Source organism: Dromaius novaehollandiae, chromosome 6 (assembly GCF_036370855.1).
Source record: "Dromaius novaehollandiae isolate bDroNov1 chromosome 6, bDroNov1.hap1, whole genome shotgun sequence".
Taxonomy (NCBI): Eukaryota; Metazoa; Chordata; class Aves; order Casuariiformes; family Dromaiidae; genus Dromaius; species Dromaius novaehollandiae.
In genome coordinates, this window is record NC_088103.1 from 46,984,304 (window position 1) to 47,003,646 (window position 19,343).

Below are 19,343 nucleotides of genomic sequence, written 5' to 3' on the forward strand. Positions count from 1 at the left end.
AGCAACCAGCACCCATGACCCAGTGCTTCTGAGCAAGGACTGGCCAGTGATAGAAAATCCTGTTCCCTTACAGGCTATCAGGGGTGCAGTCATTGACAGGGTTGCCTTTAAAAAAGTGCCACTGCTGACATTTAATTGAGCAACATTTGAAATAAATTTGGCTATTTACACTTTAAAACTGCATCTTAGGTTGTCCAAAAACTCATGTGGGCAACATTTCCCGGGTGGCTTTTTGGATCCCATTTAGATTCGTCCGGTCTGTAGTTGCAATAATTTAGGTCTTGCTTTAAGCCAAACCTAAGACTCTAGAGAGCAGCAGAGGTCCATCTGTGCGCCGCTCTCCTTCGACACTGTGAAACCTCAGCGTGGCACTCGGCATCTAGAAACGCGGGGTTAGAGGAGCAAGGAGGCTCTAGTGATAACAACAACGGCAATGAAAGTCTTAGTGGAGTCTTGCTTAAGACTTTCAAATATGAAATTGCTATTAAATGGCCCCACTAAAGTACTGTCAAGTGGTTGCCATTGCTCTGCTCGATAAATGAGCTGGGCTGTGTTTCTTGTGAGGCACCTGGAGCGTTAGAAGAACCAGTTACTGACACTTGTCTGCATACGTAAGAATACGGGAGCTGGGGAAGAGAAGTAACTTGGTAGTTGTATCGCTTCCTAGGACATTTCAATAAAATTAGTAAAAAGGCAGTTGTTTCTTCATAGATGCTGTTTGTCTTCAAAGGTTAATTCAAAATGGTGCTGCATGTATGAATATAGGATAATACAGATAAAAGTAATCTTATCTTTAACTAAATCTTAATTTCAGTGATATGAGTTAGATTTGCTTAGTGGGACTAAACTGAATTTTTTAAAAATATCAAAGCCTTCATTATTATTTAAATGCACGTTAACGTTTCTCCGTGGTGGGAAGGGAAGAAGAATTTTGTCTCGTAGACAAGTGTACAGACTGAAAATACGCTGCTACATGAAGAGGGTTCCAAGGTAACAGGATTAGCTAATGCTTTCAATGGCCATTGAACTAAAACAACATTTTTAAAATCAAAAATAAAGATTTGGTGAATGATCCAAAACAATAAGATCATTTTTTAACTCTGAAAGGAATAGTCAGAAATTATTGCATTTCAGTATAATTTTAGCACACTTGATTTTTAAAACTTTTATTAGCTTCAAATATTGATTATTTTCATTCTCATTTTAAACGTGGAAACATGATTTATCTTGCTCCATTTTCAGTACTGGTGCCATTTTGCTTCCTACGAAAGCACCGTGAAGTATGTTTTTCCATTTTATGAAATCAGGGTATTCTGTCTTTTATTGCACTGCCATTTTCTGGCGGAAGAACATCTCGGTGTATTCAGCAAATACAAAACTGTGTTTATTTGTTTTTGCATAAATAAATGCTAATCCACTCTGGTATCTTTCAAGTAGATAATAAATATGCGTAATAAATTATTTATATATGATACTGTCTAATAGCATTCAAATAATTCTTAATTACTCAAATATTAATTGGTTATCCAGTATTAATCACAGCCAGAATTCTCTCCCTCTTTTTTTTTTTTTTTTTAACTAGTTATATAGTTTAAATGTGAAAGCAGTCTGCGAGTTGCAGGAATAAAGCTTTTGAGTCCTTTCCAAATTTTTACATTTCTTTAGCGTTTACTCTGTGAATAGTTGACATTTTCATGCCTATCTTTACAGAATTTTTTTTCCAGTACCGGAATAGTAATATGCAGATGTAATTAATTTATCGGATGAGTGGGAGGTGGAAAGACAGTAAATGGAACAGCATTTGATGCCCTTTCACTGCTGTTTTAAATAGCGATCTTTCAATAAGTTAGTGGGTGTCTTTGAAGATATTTGAAGAATATAGAAATATATAGAAAGACCCAAGTGGCGGTATGTAATGGCTGGACTTGGACCCAGGGATGGCGACTTTCTCATCCCGCTGGATGCTGTAGCGCTGCTTCGTCACGTGAAAAATGAGGCATCTTCGGAAAATTGAGCGTTGAAGAAGGCGGCCGGCCCCGTTTCCGTGGTGTTTTGAAAGCCGGAGGGATGCTCTGGTAGATGGTGGTTGAGGAGGACTGCGGGAAGGCTTTGGGCGACTGCGGGAAGGCTTTGGAGGACTGCGGGAAGGCTTGAGGATGCCCTGCCGCACGGACAGCCCGTGAGGGATCCCTCAGCCTAATAAAGTGATGTCGATATACCAACGTTGGGTTAACCCCAGAAACTTTGTACCTGCAGATGGCAAGAGACAGATTTGACCAGAAATCTATGCACAGCTGTATGGTTGTAGCATGGCACTAATTAAGGTCGAGCGCACTTTGTTTGCAATTTGATGGATGAGGTCTGCGTCAAGATGTTGCGCCAGCCACTCTTCATTTAAAATGAGCATAAGAGGGGGTCAGGATGTTTGGCAGATGTCTGAAACATGGGTTCTGACCCAAGGAAAAGCCCCATAGCACGGGCACGTGCTGCTGCCCGAAAGCACGGCCTCTGTGGTTTGAGGGAGTTTGCTGAGACTTGCTGTAAAACTGCTTGTGTCCGTGAATAAATGAAGCTTGTGGTTGTTGAATTTGAAAGAAAGGGTGTTAATCACAGCTCACGGGCTGTTGCCCCGTCCTGGTCCTTCGTGCAAGGTAACGAATGGAGGGGCAAAGGAAGCGGTTGGGAAGGGCCGGTGGAAGGAGGAGCGTGGTGGATCACGAGGTGCTTCCTGCTGTGCAGCCACTGCTCGTGGTTCCTCTTTTTGGTCGCGGTGCTGGTTTTGTTTTTAACACTGGTGTACTGAAATTAGGAACCTCGTAACCCTGGAGGAAGTGGTGACGCTTCTCCAGAAGAAGCGGTTCGGACATCTGGGAGAGCGTTAAGGGAATGAGGCGGGGAAGAGCCCCGGAGTCGAGCTGAGCGGGAGACGGGGGAAGCAGGACAGGGATTGTGGCCATCCTAATTCCTTGTCAAAGGGAAAGTCGGTATTTCATTCTGTTTCCAAAAAATACCCTGGGATGATTATTTTCGTGCGGCTGCGAGCAGGAGACCACGTGCTTGCGGACCAACGCTCCCTCTGTTGCAGCAGGGGAAAATTTCCCATGGCAATGGTGCACCGCAGAGCTGCTGTAGACGACATCTGCTTCTCCAGCGTGTGTTTAGTCATATGTTTCTGTTGACAGCTTCTGAAGCAATACTGAAAGAAAGAATTTAGGTCTGTGTTTCAGTTTTCCCTTAAAGTCCAACTTAATATTTAGGCAGTTGCGTTGGCCAAAGACCTTTCAGCCTCTGAATCTGCAAAGACTTAGCCCAGTGATATTTTCTCGTTTGATGTTTGGATTCTGTTTACAAAATTACCAGTGCAGCCATTGAGGAAAATACGGGTAGTAAATGCAGTGGTTTAAAAACACACCATGCCCGACCTGTGGTCTTTGCACGCAGGTCTGAGGCTGCAGGTCTGAGGCTGCAGCTCCGCTGAAAGCCGTGCACCGGTGTGCAAGGAAGAGGGACTTTTTGTGGTTTTATGAGCTAGTTTCCCTGTGAAATGGGAAGGGAAGACGTGAGATTTTGATGCAGAGAATTGCCTCAGTCATTCTGGGGGTTGCAGAAAGAAAGGGAAGCAGGACTCTGCCAGAAACCTGAACTTTTCTCCTCCTGCCTTGGCATGGGGGGTGGCTGCAAGCTTTTCTGTCATGCCCTTTGGTCGGGAATCAGTGCTTTCCAATGCTGCCTCAAAAATATGGCATAAGGAACATGAGTTATTCTGAAAGAAAGACGGGGTTTTGTATTGTGTAATGAACTGAGGGAGTTTTTAATTCCCCTGTGACTCAGACATTTTGTTGTCGTCCCCTTCTCCCCTCCCCGGCCAGTGTCCTGCGTTTCGACACAGTACAGATGACGAAAATTGCTATAAAAAAAAATTAATCCTGGAATATTCTCAGATATTCAGTCTGAAACTTCCTAATTTCTGAAGTGGGACAAAGTGTGGTGTGGGTTTTTTTTTTGTTTGGTGGTTTTTTTTGCCTTTTGCAGTTTTTTCCTCTATTTGCCAGATCTTGGTCTCTGTGCAGAGTATGGTGTTGATAAGTGCTGCACGGAGCTTGCAAAGCTGTCCCTGACAGATGCACATGCATCCAGGCACTTCCTACGGCAGCGACTTTCTGAACCAGGCCAAGTGATGGTTTCCGATTACGATTTTGTCGTGCCTGTCCGTTTTGTCTTTATATACCATTTAAATATCCAGCCTCATACATTTTATTGCCTTGTCTTTCTTGGACCATTATGTTGACAGAGGTAACGTCTTTCCTAGGATAGCGTGTGGCCCCGGCGAGTTTATACCTGCAGAGGAAGTTTTATTCCCTGTCCAGAACGCTGCGTGAGCAACCTCGCGTCTTTTCTCTCCAAATTGTATCCCTTTCCCCTTCTTTACGGAGTTCTCTATTTAACAGTGTTATTTAAACTCCCTTCCTGCTCCCTCACCCACAATTTAAATAAAATCTAGGCATGTTTCTCCTTTAAAGAAACAAGAATAGCAGTAGCTTTTTACGTTTAGCAAATGCATGGTATCCGTACGCTTGCATGTGGGGTGCACGGGGCGGCGGGGAGGCTCCTTGTGCAGAAGCGGTGCCCAGAGCGTGGAAACGCCGCCCTGGCCCAGCGATACACCAAAACCACGAGGAAATGGGTAAGAACCCGCTCTGGGCTTTGAGCTAAAATCCCGCTGCGCGCAGGGTACCAGCCGATGGGCAGCAGAGTCTGCGAGCATCATTTTGGGGCGTTCGGCTCATTCGTGCGAGCTCCTCGTCCAGTTTATGTATTATGTAGTCTTACATCGTTGCTATAATCTTCTAATGACGTTTGATGTCGAGGTTTGTGCAAAAAGGGTTTGTTGCGAGCGAGCGAGAGCGAAGGCGGGGTGGTGGGCACGCGAGGGGGGCGAGGAGAGTCAGCGCCGCAATGCAACGCGCGGCCAGCTTGTAGCAAACCCCCCTAGAAATGGTCGAGAATTCATTGAGATGTGTAAATACCTCTTAAAAAAGCAGTCGCCTTAGCTTTGGAAGAGCGCACGTGGGTAAAATGGTAGAGAAATGCACAAATAAAGGCGACAGAGGAATGCTGCTGTGCAGGCAGGAAAGCTCAGCATCCCCCAGACAGCGTGTTTTTGGCTGTTTGCATGTGGTTTGAGCAATGAATGCTAGGTGTAAAGACCGATACCCTTCCTCCTTGGTGAGGAGGGAGCAGTCGCTTTCCACCATGCTCAGAGTAATGTGGACTTCTTTGGCCACTTGGAAAAAGTAGGATTAGCATCCTGTTGCTGAAGACTGAGGCTCATATTTTCATTTGTTCAAATAAAACGTGTTTTTATGATTTTAATGTGTTGAATTGTTCACTGGAATTAGAAGGTTGCTGAAAGCATAATGAAAGTGAAACGTAAAATGTCGCATGGATGACCCCCCCCCTCCTAACAGCAGCTTGAAACCTGTAATTCTAAGCTAGTTATAACATGGTTTTTATGGCTGTGCTGAGTGTTTGTGAAAGGTTCGCCGTTCCTCCTCGTTCTCGTGGCAGGGCCCGTAGCAAGGTCCCCGCGAAGGGCTCTTGGGTGACCTCGGTCCGGTGCGCATAAGGGTGCATAAGGTGAAACCTTTTGCGTGGGATTTAACTTCAGTTGTTTTTTAAGACCTTCCACCAGATTTATTGACCCAGCTAACCCATTCTGATTAAAAATAAGTCCTTACTTCATTTCATTTTTGGGCCATCGTTCCCCCCCACATTCTTGATGTTCCAAAACCCAAACTGCTTGTAGTAAGGGGGGAAAAAATGTATGATTTGGAATCTGGGCTTTGCACGTATTGCAGATCCTTTGCGTTGCTTTTAGTACATGCAAGCAGACCGGCGCCCAGAGCGAAATTTAGGGATCTGGGGACGTCCTGGCGCGCTGAACTGGGGCGGGGGACTCGCGGGGGGAAGGCGAGCGCAGTTCCTGCCGCCGCCAGCTCGGCAGCCCGCGCCTACGGCGTTGCCCGTTTGCTGTGCTCGAATTCGCAGACTCCACAGAGGAGAGCAGCCTGCACCAGGATCTCCTGACCTCCGTGCTCATCCTGCTGCTGGTGTTCATCATCTTCCTCCTCCTGGCCGGCTACTTCTTCAGGTGGGCGGGTGCGCGGGGCCGTCGCGCTTCGATGCGCTGGGCTGGGGAAACGAAAGCGCGCGTCGGCCGGCGCGGAGGAGGGAGCCACGCGCTCGCCGGGGCCGGGGCCGCCGCCGCAGCGGCTCCCGCGGCCATGAGCAGAAAGAGCTTCTCCAGGATTACGTGGTGCGTAGAGCGGGGCGCGGGGGCCCGCGGGCCCTCTCCGGCTGCCCCCGTTAAGGTGCCGCTTGCGTTGCAGGTTCAGGAGGCACAGGAAAGCCGTGGTGAGCTCCAGCGACAAAAAGATGCCCAATGGGATCCTGGAGGAGCAAGGTGAGCGGAGTTTGCTTGCGAGCACGCACGCGTCCGCCGTCCGTGTTAAAAAACCAAATCCCAGTTCTTGGTTTTAATTAACTTTCGCTTTAAGCCGTGATACAGCAAATATTTCTTTGTGGTTGCTCTTTGGAAATGGTTTATTAGGATGCCAGCTTTGAGATCCACCTTGCTGGCACGCTTCTTGTGTTAAGAGGATTGCAGTGTTTCTTCTTAGAAGGAAAAAGCTTCTTAATTGCTTGCAAAGTTACAAGCTAGTTCCCCGTACAGAAACAGAAACGGGGTGAGATGGGGAAGGGCTGTAAGCCATTAGCCCTGAAATAAAACATTCCCAGAAGCTGCAGATATTTTCCACCAGGTTTTTCAAAGGCGCTGGTACTTTAGGTGCTTTCCTTCAGCGGGGGACACCCGGGATGGATTGTCCCATGAGATGCTGAAGCCTAGCAAGCGTGGAGGAACTGTTAATTTCTCGCTTATAGATTTTTATGCCATAGCAAAGAAAATAACGTAATGTCGAAAAGAATCGTGTCTGGGCTTTCCATCGGTTCCCCGTCGCTCATACGCGCTGAAGAGCTGCTTAGGAAAGCCCGCGCTAGCCGGAGGAAAAGTCAGACTTCTAAATATAGCCCCGCGCGGCTTCCTGCTCGGCGATCGGTGTTTTAAGCCGATTCGGAGCATTTGGGAGTTTCCCGGTGCCGCAGAGCTGTGCCGGCCCTGCGAGGTGGTGGCCCTGCTCCCCGTCGCGTTTCGGCGCGGGGCCGCTGCAAGTCGCACCGTCGCTGCCCGCCCCGGGGACGCGGTCTGGGCTGGTGTTCGCCTCCGGCCGCCCGCGAGCCTCGGCGTCCGGAACGAAACGGCGATTTTTAATATTCCCCCACGTCTTTTTCGGCTGTCTTGGCCACATTGTAATCTGGTGGCAGTACCGAAACCATTAATTTTACCAGTTGTGGTTCTACTTGAATTTATTATGTTCTCCAAAAAGACACTTGGGCCTGTGGTTTTTTCTTCTTCTTTTATTTAAATCAGCTTTATCGCCAGTTTAAGTTTCATTTCAAAAGTCTATTTTGTCACCTTCCAGCTGAAATGAATTGTGAGCTGGAATCGCCTGTTGCTGTAGAAGTGCCTCTAACGCTCGTTTTCCTTGAACCGACAGAACAGCAGAGAGTGATGCTGCTCAGCAGGTCTCCGTCGGGCCCCAAGAAGTATTTTCCTATTCCAGTAGAAAACCTCGAGGAGGAAATCAGGATCCGGTCAGCGGATGAGGGGAAACTCTTCCGGGAGGAGTTTAACGTAAGTCCACGCGCTGGCCTGGAGGGTTGCGTAGGGGAAAGAACTGGCAAATGCATGGCTGCAAAGACGCACGGTTCTTCTAAAAATACCTAAAAATCCCACATCGCCTTAGGGGTGTTGGGCGAGCGTGCCGGTGCGTGTTGCCTCTGATCTTTAACAGCTTTTTGGTTTAGCTGCTTCGTTTTGCAGCGCCTTTGCTGGCCTCTCCTGGCTTCCTCCCACTTCCTCTGCCAGCGGGAGCCACTTGCACAGAGCCGCGACGCAGGGTTGAGCGCAGAGCGGTCAAACTAGTGCCTGCCTTGATTAGACAGCTCATTAAGCCACTTTCTTAATCGGGAGCGTGTTTATGTCTGCAGCTTGTTTGGTGGTCTGTGTAACACAGCACTTTCTGCGTTGCTGGGAGGTGCTGTGCAGCGGCGGGGTGCTCGGCTGCACGCAGACGCGCAGTTTGCAAGCTGTGGTCCAGCACCTGCAGCTGAACGGTCACGTGTCGCCGTGGCTTGCGAGCACGGTAGTCCAAGGCTGCTTTGGTGGTGGCTTTTATTAACCCTGTTGCCTGTAGCTGCTCGCAGGGATGTGGGTGCTTCTGCTCGAGCACCTCCTCAGCCTGGGAGGGAAAAGGGAGTGGAAGGAACAGTCGAAAATTGGCGTGATCACTTTTATGGCGTGCAACAGGAAAGCTGATAAAGAGACGTCTGCCGTTTCAGTAGTAGAAGGAAAGTGGCTGAGAAACCGGTGCCCTTCGGCACCAGCAGATTTCTGTTGCGACTTTCCTGTGCATCCTTTGACTGGCAACTTCCTCGCAAGGGGAGAAGAGATCGCCACAAAACCTGAATGCAAACACTAAATCTCACGCGTACCCTGTAAGTGCTGAACCTGGGGCAGAAAGTCGAGCTCGGCGTAACCCTTTGAAAACGCAGCGTTTGCTTAGTGAAACTACAGCTGAAAAAGAGGAAATCTGGAGAAACTCGCCCACTCGTTGTTGGCGATGGTTTAGCGACTGGGACTCGACAGCCTGTGCTGCCCGTTTCAGGAGCGCTAGGGCTTATAGGCAGGTCCGGAGACGTGCTCAGAGAGCTGAGCTGCGTCCAGCCTGTGTCTGCCCCTCCAAACTGCCACAGTCACCGCATTTTGATGGGGCAGTCATCTCCCGTAAAAGCTGTTGTGCAGGCAAGGGGCTCGGGCCCCTCGGGGACCGTAGGAGCCGAATGTCTGCCCTGCGAGTTTGAAGGAGATTTTGGCCCGAATTGGGGTCCTGGTGACCCAGCAGGGACTCAGCACGTGCCCTAGCCAACGCTGTTAGGCTCCAAGTGATTCTTTGGGTGAAACCAAGCAAAACAAGCACTGGCAGACTAAGATAGGCAGCAGGTTGGATTTCTGAAGACGGATCTCTTAGATTTATGTGCCTATTTCCCCTCTTCAATGCTTTTATCCTTAAAGCCTAAATTATCCTTAGTAAGCGCATGCAAGTAAAATATATACAATGCAAACTGAAATAGCAGAGACTCCTGCTACCCTCCAGTTGTTTCATTTCTTATTATTTTTTCCCTATATGAAGACAGGCAGCTAGGAGGATTGTTTTCTTTCTTCACAGCAAAAAAAAATAATATGAGCCTGTGCCTTTTTGTGGCCTTTCAAATAAGTCTTACTTGTATTTGTCATGCATGATGCAAAATGAGCTTGATGTGTTGTTGAAGGATATGATGGCTAGGCTGCTGCCTCAATTTTCATATTAATGTCAGAAAACCTTTCTGTTAGCGCTTGCTTTAGAAATTTTTTGTCTTGACTTGGTTAAGATGTCGCGGTGATTCACGTGGTGGAAAGCATGACGCTACGGGGTGATGCTGGGGTGGCTCGGGCCCCTCGGAAGCGTCACCTAGACCTTCGTACGGCTGCTGAGTGGGAGGGAATGGGCCTGCAGCCGCAGGAGACGGCGCGGCCCAGCCCGGGCTTCCTGGGGTGTCCCCATGACTCGCAGGGTGGGAGGCAGGATGTGATGAAGGACCTCCTCGATGAATCACCTTGTCCCCTTTTGGAGCTGGGCAGGAGCAGTCGAGCAGTCTGCAGCCCCGCGTGAACGGTTCAAAACGCTCTTCAGGCAGCGCAGCGTGACATTGCCTGGTTTTTAGGGCCTCACAGAAGTAAGGAGCAAGCATGGACCACATCTCCTCGAGGGCCTGTCTTTTCCCCCGCGCTCCAGGTTGCCTTGTGCAAGCTCTAAGCTTTGAGCACGGTGCTCTGCTGGGCTCCACAGGCTCAAGCTTAAGTTTTTAGCAGAGGGATGCTGCAGTGAGAATGCAAGCTTATTTACCCAAATGCTACCTGTCTTCTAAGGTAGCTTTCCACCGTTGTCCTGTGTGAGCAGGAGGAAGAGCTACTGTCCTGAAGTTCACTAGGAACGAGCTCAAAAAGTGAACACCCTGCCCATCTGCAGTCCCTCGTGCGCAGCAAGCCGTGTCTTTCGCTCCTCTTCCTCTCTCTTCACTTAGCTCTTTTCAAATAAATGAAGTATGGGAAGCTCACAACAACGCCGTGTTTGCACCATGGGTTTTTAGGGACGAAATCCTGCCACGACAGCCTCTGTCAAAGGGGAAGATCTGTAATGCCCTGCAGAGATTTCTGATTTCCTTTTCCCCCCTTCATTTTTGAGAACTTTGCGTGCAGTCTTCTCGGGAGGATGCAGAACTAGATGCCTGCTCGTTAGCAATCCGTTGCCTGACTTTTGAAGCTTAAAGACATTATGTCTGAAGAAGGACCAACTATTTTCTCTATGCAAAATATAAATTCTGTGTTTCTAGACTTTGCATACAGTTTTTCTATGTTGCATATTGTGTGTGTGTGTGTGTGTGTGTCTCTCTCTATATATATATAAAAAAATACTTTAATTAGGGAAAGTATGGGCTTTACTCAAAGAATTAATTAGTTTGCAAAAAGTAGCTTGCTTTTTTAACTGCTGGCCTTTTTTTAAACCTTCTCTCTCTTTTTTCTTTACTTTTCTCTCTCCTTGTGGTCACAAGTTTTAGTGGTGTAAGAAAACTGAGCCCACGCGTGCAGGTAGCTGGTTTTCCTGTGGTGGCTGGGAGGTCCTCGCCTCCCCCTTTCTGCAGGCGGGCAGCCTTTTGCAACCCTGGCAACCCCGATTTCTGCTTTTTTGGGGGAAATTCCCCGCAGGGTTTCCGGGGGGGCAAGCAGGGAGAGCTGCCGGAAGCCCGTTCGGGATGCGACGCCGCTGCCGTTTTTCCCTTCCCGAGTGATTCGGAAGAAGGACCGTTCTGGCCTGGCCCGCTTGGTGGGAGGTGGAGGAGCAGGAGGAGGGTGGCGGAAGGCGGTTCTGCCTTGGGGTTTCACCTCGGCGTGGCACCACGCACGGACATTTTTTGGGTGTTTAATGGGAGCAGCTCGATGAGGCTCCGTTCTCGGTTCCGTGTGTATTCGCGCCGAGCGTAGTGGATGGGGAGCCTCATGCAGCTCCCCTGGTGCAGCCATCTCCCTTGCTTTCACCTGGGCTTTCGCCGTAGCGGCCGTCACCCCAGCGTGCGCGGAGAAGATGGCATTTCCATGGGCTTTTCCGCAGCGGCCGAGCTCTGCCTGGCGGGGCTGCGGAGACGGGAAGGTGCCACGTCGGTGCCTGTGACTTTGTTCATCGCCCTTCTTCATCCTCGTGTTGAAGTGTCTTCTGCTTTGCTGCTTGTTCTCACTCAATTGCTCTGCAAGGCTGGTTTTTTTTTTTAATTTAGCACACGACTATATTTATCTGCAATCTTAGATTTGGCTGATTACCAGCAGAAGCGCAGCTTGGGCTCTCAGGGCGAGTTTCAGTGCGGGAGAAGCACGACGTTGCTGTCCCCCACGTCTGCCAGAGCTCGGCCCTCGCCGCGGCACCGCGCCACGACGCGTCGCGCTGAGCTATTAGCAGCCAAGCGCCCTTTGTGTCCCAAAATGTGACTGCTAAAATAGGTACCGATGCCGAGCTGGAGAGGGTGATGCATCCGCACCCACGTGACGGGGTCACAGGCCTCTGAGTCACTACGGCAGATGGCATTTTCCAGCAGAAACGCCCCTTCTGACGACCTTCTGAATAGCTGCGATTGCCGGTGGAAAAACAACGTATTCCTTCAAAACTGCTGAACTGGTTTTCCGTGGTGAAAGCTACCAGGGCATCATTTCCGATTTTAGATTAATGAGGGAAAGCTATTTAAATAAAGAAATTAAAACGTGTTTAATTCTGTTGGATGTGAGACATCATGTAAAAATGTGGCTTTTCTGAGAGCCACGTGCAGTTAATGTTTAGCCCTGTTATAACACCCTGACTTTGAGTGTGATGTTTTTTTTCTCTTGTAGTCATTGACACCTGGACACGTGCAGGGAACATTTGAAATGGCAAACAAGGAAGAAAACAGGGAGAAAAACAGATATCCTAACATCCTTCCTTGTAAGATGCTACCTTTTATTTATTTTAAATCAGCCAGTTGTCCACGTGGCAACTGTGTGGTTCTGATGATGCTCCTTGGCTGGACCTACTCCAGTAATGTAATTTTGCCTATCGCAAATGTTCTTTATATATTTGTTTGTGCAAAAACTGCTTCTTTGGCTGTGGTGTCTCTCTAGCTGATGATCATCATCCGTTATGCTTTTCTTTAATGGTAATGGGGTGCTGTGAGATAAAACCTCAGAAGGAGTTCTACCAAAATAGAATATGTCAAACTGGTATTTCACTATCTTAGGTGGGTTTGGGGGCAATAAAATATGGGCAAGTTTGGGCTGCCGGTGTTCTCCAGACGCAGTCCCAGTGACCTTCAGGGGTGGGAGCAGAGCAAGATTCCTGTGGCGGAAGTTTCCCAATTGGAGCTGGGAACAAAATGCTCAAACGAAGCTGAGGAACACCAAAACCCATCAGCGTGAAGTCGACAGGACATGGCTTGTGGGGAGTAGCTCGTTTGACCTGTGCTTTGCGATATGGTTGCTTTCCTTGCCCTGATAGTCACCAAGAACTAACGTATTTTGAATTGCTTCAAGAACTGTAGCTCTGATGTAAATGTGCTTGTAATGCGTTTTCTTCCAGATGATCACTCCAGAGTGATTTTGACCCAAATAGATGGCGTCCCATCTTCAGACTACATTAATGCATCCTACATAGATGTAAGTTAACAGTTTCCCACTGTTAGCCAAGCTGCTGGTTTTGACTAGAAATTAATATTAAATAGGTATTTGTCTTCTAGTGCACGCTGGCATTTCATCTTTTAACTCCCATGATATTTATTTCCTTAGGGTTACAAAGAAAAGAATAAATTCATAGCGGCACAAGGTAATTTATTTTCATCTCTCCGTTGTGTACATTTTATGATTAAAAATGTTTAACATTAGAAATGTCTTAAGGCTATCTTCAGGGGCAGATGATGGACAAATATGAGAAGGGATTTAGAGGTGACAGTTTAATTAAAAATGAAGTGAGCGTACGGTAACCTACTGCCTTTGGACCTAAAGTTTCTGCTCCTCCCCTTAGCAAAGGAGAGGTCTACTTCTTTCTCTATCTGTCTCCTTTTCTTTTTCCCCTTTTTTTTTTCTTTTTTCCAACCACTTACTGAGGGTTTAAAGGAGGAAAAATCATGTTAGAGCGGATAGGGAGAGCGGCGTCATGACAAATCGTCCTTTGTCATCCCCTCTGAGCCCTCTTGCTGGATCCCGTGGGGATTACCGGAGTTTCCAGGACTGCTTAGAAATGACACAGCCCACATGATACAGTAAAAGCGTCAGTGCATATAACGGTGTAAAAGAAAACAGGATTTTTTAAAGGACTATATGGTCTATTCAAAAGCTGGGAATTCTATAGCCAACCTAGCTGTGGGTGGGCAGCAGCAGCTGTGATGCTCCTGGTCTTTTTTATGTCTCTTAAATGGAACTGTATTCTGTGTATTCAGGACCTAAACAGGAAACAGTCAGTGATTTCTGGAGGATGATATGGGAGCAGAAGTCTGCAGTTATCGTCATGTTAACAAACTTGAAAGAAAGAAAAGAGGTGAGTAAATTGCAGTTTGATTGAGGATCTTCCTTAAAAAGAATGCTCCAAAAACGAGCAGGCTGGGGCAGCTTGGCGTTTGGCCGTTAGTATTTCTAACCACTTCTTTTCCCAGTCCCTTTCAGCACATCTGAGTTTCTGCTCACAAACATAGTTTTAATTTCCAAAATAAAAGTTTTGTAAGTAGATATCGAGGAGAAATACCTGACGGTAATTTTGTCCTGTGTAGCCCATTTGTCATAGCCAAAGGCAAATTCTTTTCTTGGCACAGTGCAAGTAAGGCTGGACTTGGACTCTTTTGGCTAGAAATGAAGATTGAAACATTATTCTTTGAGTATTATGTTTCAAAATGATTTTTTTGGCATATGCAATTAACAATTAAAAAACAATCCCTCTTTCCTATGAGAGTAATTCTGTTACTCCGTGTTCCCACATTCCCCCCAACTCGTCCTCTCCTCCTGTTGCGTTAGGCTTTCTAAGGGTGTTGGCTGAACGTTGGCTCTCACTTGTTAAAATGCTAATGTGTTTAATGTCTTTGCTTCAGAGATTAAAGAAGCTAAGTTAAAAAACATTAAGGAAATGCACCATCAAAAATACCTTTGAAAAGAGATGCTTTTAATTTTTATTTATTTATTTATTTATTTTTTACTTGGGGACAGTTTGCTATGCTGATCGTGCTGCATTCTCAGCTGAAATATGTAAACTTCTTAAAAACACGTACGCCCCAAATCAACCTTGCCTTTCCCCTGTAGCTGTGAAAGCAAGGAGATGGAGCAGAGGGAATATTATCTAGTTGCTGAAAATACTACCTTTTTTCCACTGCTCAAGGGTGACCTCTCCTGCCAATTGTGAAATAATGTTGATAAAGTCCAGTAGTTTACCTTCCTTGGGAAGGAGGTGGGGACGCATTTGTGATAACTGATATACCGTATCAGTGTTTGCAAGTGCGCTTTTATAACTATTTTGTGCATTTTTTTTACAACAATAAAGAAAAGATCATCAAGAGACTCTGAGCTGAGAGCAATTATGAGGAAAGGCGTTCCTTTTTTGTCTGTTCAAGGTGGTACTCCTACTTTATCTTACTGTAATTGTAGTATTGCCATGCCGAGCTCAAACAGCAAAGGCAGTCTATAATAAGAGCCTGTTTCTAATATGAGAAGCCAGAGCTGCTAAAACTTGATATTCCTGATGACTCCTACGTGAGGACTACCTTGCATTTCTCACTGACTGCACCTAAAGCTTAAAAATAAAGGGTCGAGAGATCAAAAAATCCTCTCTCTACTATCTGAAAACCTCCCAAGCCAAAAAAAAAACCAACCAAAAAAAACCCAAACAAACAACCCCCCCCCCCCCCAAAAAACCATTGTTCAGGTCCATCTGGTTTAAAAAAAAAAAACAAACCTGCAAAGCTCTTCTTGCCCTTCTCTGTGTAAATAAAAGCATCAGTAGTCTGAGCAAAGTGTTAAAAGTTGTATTATGTCAGATAATTAAACTCTATATATTTGTATACAGACTTATGTATTTTATTTTTAAATAACTGCTTTATTCTCTGTGTGACCAATAAGGAAATTGGTCTCAGTAGTATAAAACAGACCGTGTGTTTCTGTAGGACAAGTGTTACCAGTATTGGCCTGATCAAGGGTGCTGGACTTACGGGAATATCCGCGTGTCAGTGGAAGATTGTATAGTCCTCGTGGACTACACCATTCGCAAGTTCTGCGTTCAGTCCGTAAGTAACAACGTTCTTGCTGGGTCTTCACTTTAATTTTTAAAGCAAATTGCCACAGTGTAAAATGTTTGCTTAAAAGAAATTTAGCAGATTGGTTAAATATATTTACGGCACGTTCAGTGTCTGCCGCAACTCAGTGGGTTGTAGTAGGCTGCCCTCGGTTTTGGTCTTGTCTGTAGCCACGTGCCATCCGCAGTCAGTCATTTGGATCGGCAGGGAGGGGGCATAGGAGCGGTGGTCTGACCTTTTCGGGGACAAATTGCATAGATTAAATAAAAAAGAGTAAATTTGGATATACGTGGGTATTTGGAGTAGTCTGTGGATATTAGCTGGCCAAAGTCAGACAGTATTAGAGCTTCTTGATTTCTGCCACATCGTTGTTCTTGTGCACAAATTAAAGCTTTGTCTGTGTCCAAAAGACCACAGGAGAGGACAGTCGTGGTGGCTTCGTGTAGGTCCACTGTGTGTTGCCCTGTAAGGGGGGCAAATTCCTTGAGAGTCTCCTCCCTTAAGGGAGGGTCATGTTTGTACCGTAACGACCACCCAATTCAGAGCGAAGTCTTCAGGTTCACCCACAATATTTAGTTCAGCTAGCGTGCCTGAGGAGAGGTGCTAAACCACGTTACTGCCGTGCAAAGCTACAGGGAGAGCTAGTGAAGTCCTCCAAAAAATGCGTGTTGACTCATTCAGCCTTAGGTAGAGGTTCTGAGCTGTAAAGCATTCATTGCTGATTTTGGGTGGAGATTACTTTAGTGGGACTAGTGATCACTGATAAGGCATTGCTGATAAAGATGCTCGTGGAAACCATGCTCAGAAAGCAGAGTGGGAACGATGCAACAGTAAGGAAATACAAGCGCTGTGGATAAGCTGAAGAGCTGGACATTTATGAACGGAAATGGATGCCTTTCACTTGTTGATCTCTACCGAATATGTGTTTGTAAGATTTGGTTCTCCGTTGATGGAGACCATGTAGGCTTACTGAACAAGCCAGTTCCCCAAATTGAAATAAATGGCCTTGATTAGCACTATGGCTAACAGCCTTAAGAACAAAAGGAGAAGGGGAAAAAAAAAAAGGGAGGGGATTGACTGGCCTTGGAGATGGTTTTTACTGCCGTTGCTTCTGCAGTATCTCCTCTTTAATCTTAGAGAGCACATCAGTTTCTGAAACTGTCAGTAGATGGCCATTAGCTCTTCTCCTTAACTCCATGACTCTTCTTCTTTCATTCTTCATGCATAATGTAGACTGGTGAGATTCAACCCAGTAGTACTCATAATTGGCCTCTAAGGTGGTGTTGTCAGATCTGTGTCCACATCTTTATCCTTCTCATTATAAAACAGCTTGTAAAAGTTGGCATTTTGCATCTCGTGGTTGACGCAGATCTTGAAGATTTAGACCAAATTTTGTGAGTGTCACCTGAGGCTGTTAAAAGAAGTGTCATAGGGATTTGATAAGTGGAAAAAAGACTTCAGATCTGATCCATCGTTAACATAAATTGTGAATCTCATTCTTCATGTATCTTGTCCTGGGATTATTCCGGTATTCACTGAAAAAATAATATATGGTAATTTTACTCTGCTTGTATTGTACATGCACTGTAAGCTCCTAATCTTTGACTCAGGGTCTAAATGTTGAAGGAATAAAAGTAATAAATAAGTATAGTAGTTTGTTTATAAATCTTTGCATGAAGTTTGAAATGTCAAACTCAGAGCCTGTGTGTTCCTGGCAGCTTCACGACGGTTGTAAAGCTCCAAGGCTTGTTACACAGCTTCATTTTACCAGCTGGCCTGATTTTGGAGTGCCTTTCACACCTATCGGGATGCTGAAATTCCTGAAAAAAGTCAAAACACTGAATCCTGCCCACGCCGGACCAATTGTAGTACACTGTAGGTACGTATGTGCTCTCTAAGCCACTCTGTTAGCTCAGACTGGAATTGTGTATAAAACGCCAAGGCTAAATATTTAAGTTTCTCTTGGAGGCTACAAAGTTTGTTTTGTTTTTTAAAAAAGAAAAAAAGTTGCAATAATATGCAAAGGTTTTTTTTTTATAGCCCAAGGTAAGAACGAATTCAAAAGATCTGTCTTTGCTGTCACTTTAATACTGAAGCAGAAGTTTTTTTTATCCATGAGTGAGATCCAGTCTTTGGCATAAATACGTTCTTTGTCAGAAAACAGACTTGTAATACGAATCTGCGACCTTTGCCACTAGCTGCTCCTCTGAGAATTCATCCCTCACTTTTCCCACAACAAAATTGTCATTTGCTATATAAATTATCCATTAAATGAGTAGAAATTTTTAAATGAAGACTTGCATTTAAAAGATTTAAATGCTGCAATTTTGAAAGTGTACTGGTATACCAATGTAGAATATGTTTGTACTTATTCAGTCACCAATACTTGAGTTTCTTGCTTTTAAAGGTTTCTGCTAAACTCTTGGAAATTTAATAAAACAACAAACAAACTCCAAATCAGTTTTAAAAGAATAATTACGATCTCTACAGCAGCTGTAGGCTTACAGCTAAGCAAGAAGTGTCTTCTCAGGAACCATTATTGAGATTAGAATCGAAAGAAAAGAATAACACCTTTGTCCTTCTGGCCTTTGTTTTTCAGGAAACGGTTTTAGTTTCATGCATTTCATTCTTTGCTGCCGCTTGTGTTAGGCGTCTAGAAATGCTCTCAAAGAGCCTTTGAAGATTCACTGTGCACCATTGAGAAAGAGCACGGTTGTCATGACCAGCCAGCCTGTTGTTTCTTCATTTCCACACAGACCTTGCTGTGTTACCATTCATAAGAGTCTTTAAAGCAAAGTTTAGGAAGGAAGAATAAGACTGTAGTTGTCTCGCTTAGTCTTTCCTATGAAAACCCACATACAGCCTTTTTCTGTGATGTTCAGTGGAGGCTAACACTGGGTTTGAGCTTTGTTTTTCACCAGGGGACGGTCTGTACTTAGACTAACTAACCGAAGTAGGTGATGGTAAGGAATGGTAAAAATAGAACATCTCTCATTGCACATATGCAGCGACCTAAGTGTAGTGATCCAGCGGAACGCAATAGCACCGTTACGTGTCAGTGTTTGGGACTAGTACGGTGCTTCCGTATGCTTTAGAAAGAAAGATTGGGAAAGGTGACACTTAACTTCCTTTGCTGCTCAGGATGTGACACTATGGAATTGCTGGGAAAAGGAAAGGGAAACTCATCGATAGGAGCGGTGCGTTGCTGAGCGAGCCTTTGGAGAGACGTCAGCCAGTCGTTCGGAACAAAAGCAGCCCAGTTAGTCTTTTACGTTAATACGGGGCTGACTGAGCACTTGGAAGTGAAGAACAGCAGGGAGAATGTGGAGGGGGAGTTGGAAGTTTCTACCAAAATACGTTTTTTCATATGTTACTCTCTCAAGCAGAGAAAGAAATTGAGGAGGAATAACAGAGTACAGGAGACCCTAAAGGAGGGTAAAGATGGATAAAATCGGTGAGGTTTTGAGGCAAGTGTCAATGACGAAGTTTCCAGCTTTAGCAAGAACGTGCAAGGTTTGAGGGAGCAAAGCTAACCTGAAGAGAGCTAGCCGTGAGGCGGTGAAAGAGTTAAGTGCACGAGGGAAGATGGATGTGGAAAGAGGGATGGTGTCTGCAGAGGGAAGAGCAGTCAGGACGCCATGGGGGGGCTGAGAGCAGGGCTCGGCGGGTGTACGTGAAGGACAAGCGGGAGCTGGAGGTGAGCAAGCCACGCTCGGAGGTGGCTTCCAGGGCAGGAAGAGGAAAATAGCTGCTAAACTGTGAGTCAGGCAAGTAGGAGAGGCTGAGGTGGACTCCTCCGTAGCGGTCGCGTACGAATGTGAGGAAGCGAGGGGCAC

At 46.0% G+C, this 19,343-nt stretch overlaps 1 protein-coding gene across 3 annotated transcripts in view; it reads left to right on the top strand.

The window, feature by feature from the left end:
- PTPRE (protein tyrosine phosphatase receptor type E) overlaps positions 1-19,343 on the top strand; it is an 83,745-nt gene that overhangs the window by 44,421 nt on the left and 19,981 nt on the right. For 2 of the 3 annotated variants that reach the window (XM_064514381.1, XM_064514380.1), the window contains exons 3-11: positions 6,049-6,151; positions 6,390-6,463; positions 7,617-7,753; positions 12,095-12,185; positions 12,816-12,892; positions 13,022-13,058; positions 13,672-13,769; positions 15,379-15,498; positions 17,226-17,386. In XM_064514381.1, coding sequence (XP_064370451.1) covers positions 6,049-6,151; positions 6,390-6,463; positions 7,617-7,753; positions 12,095-12,185; positions 12,816-12,892; positions 13,022-13,058; positions 13,672-13,769; positions 15,379-15,498; positions 17,226-17,386 — 898 coding nt within the window. The other variant, XM_026115841.2, reaches the window with a different exon arrangement.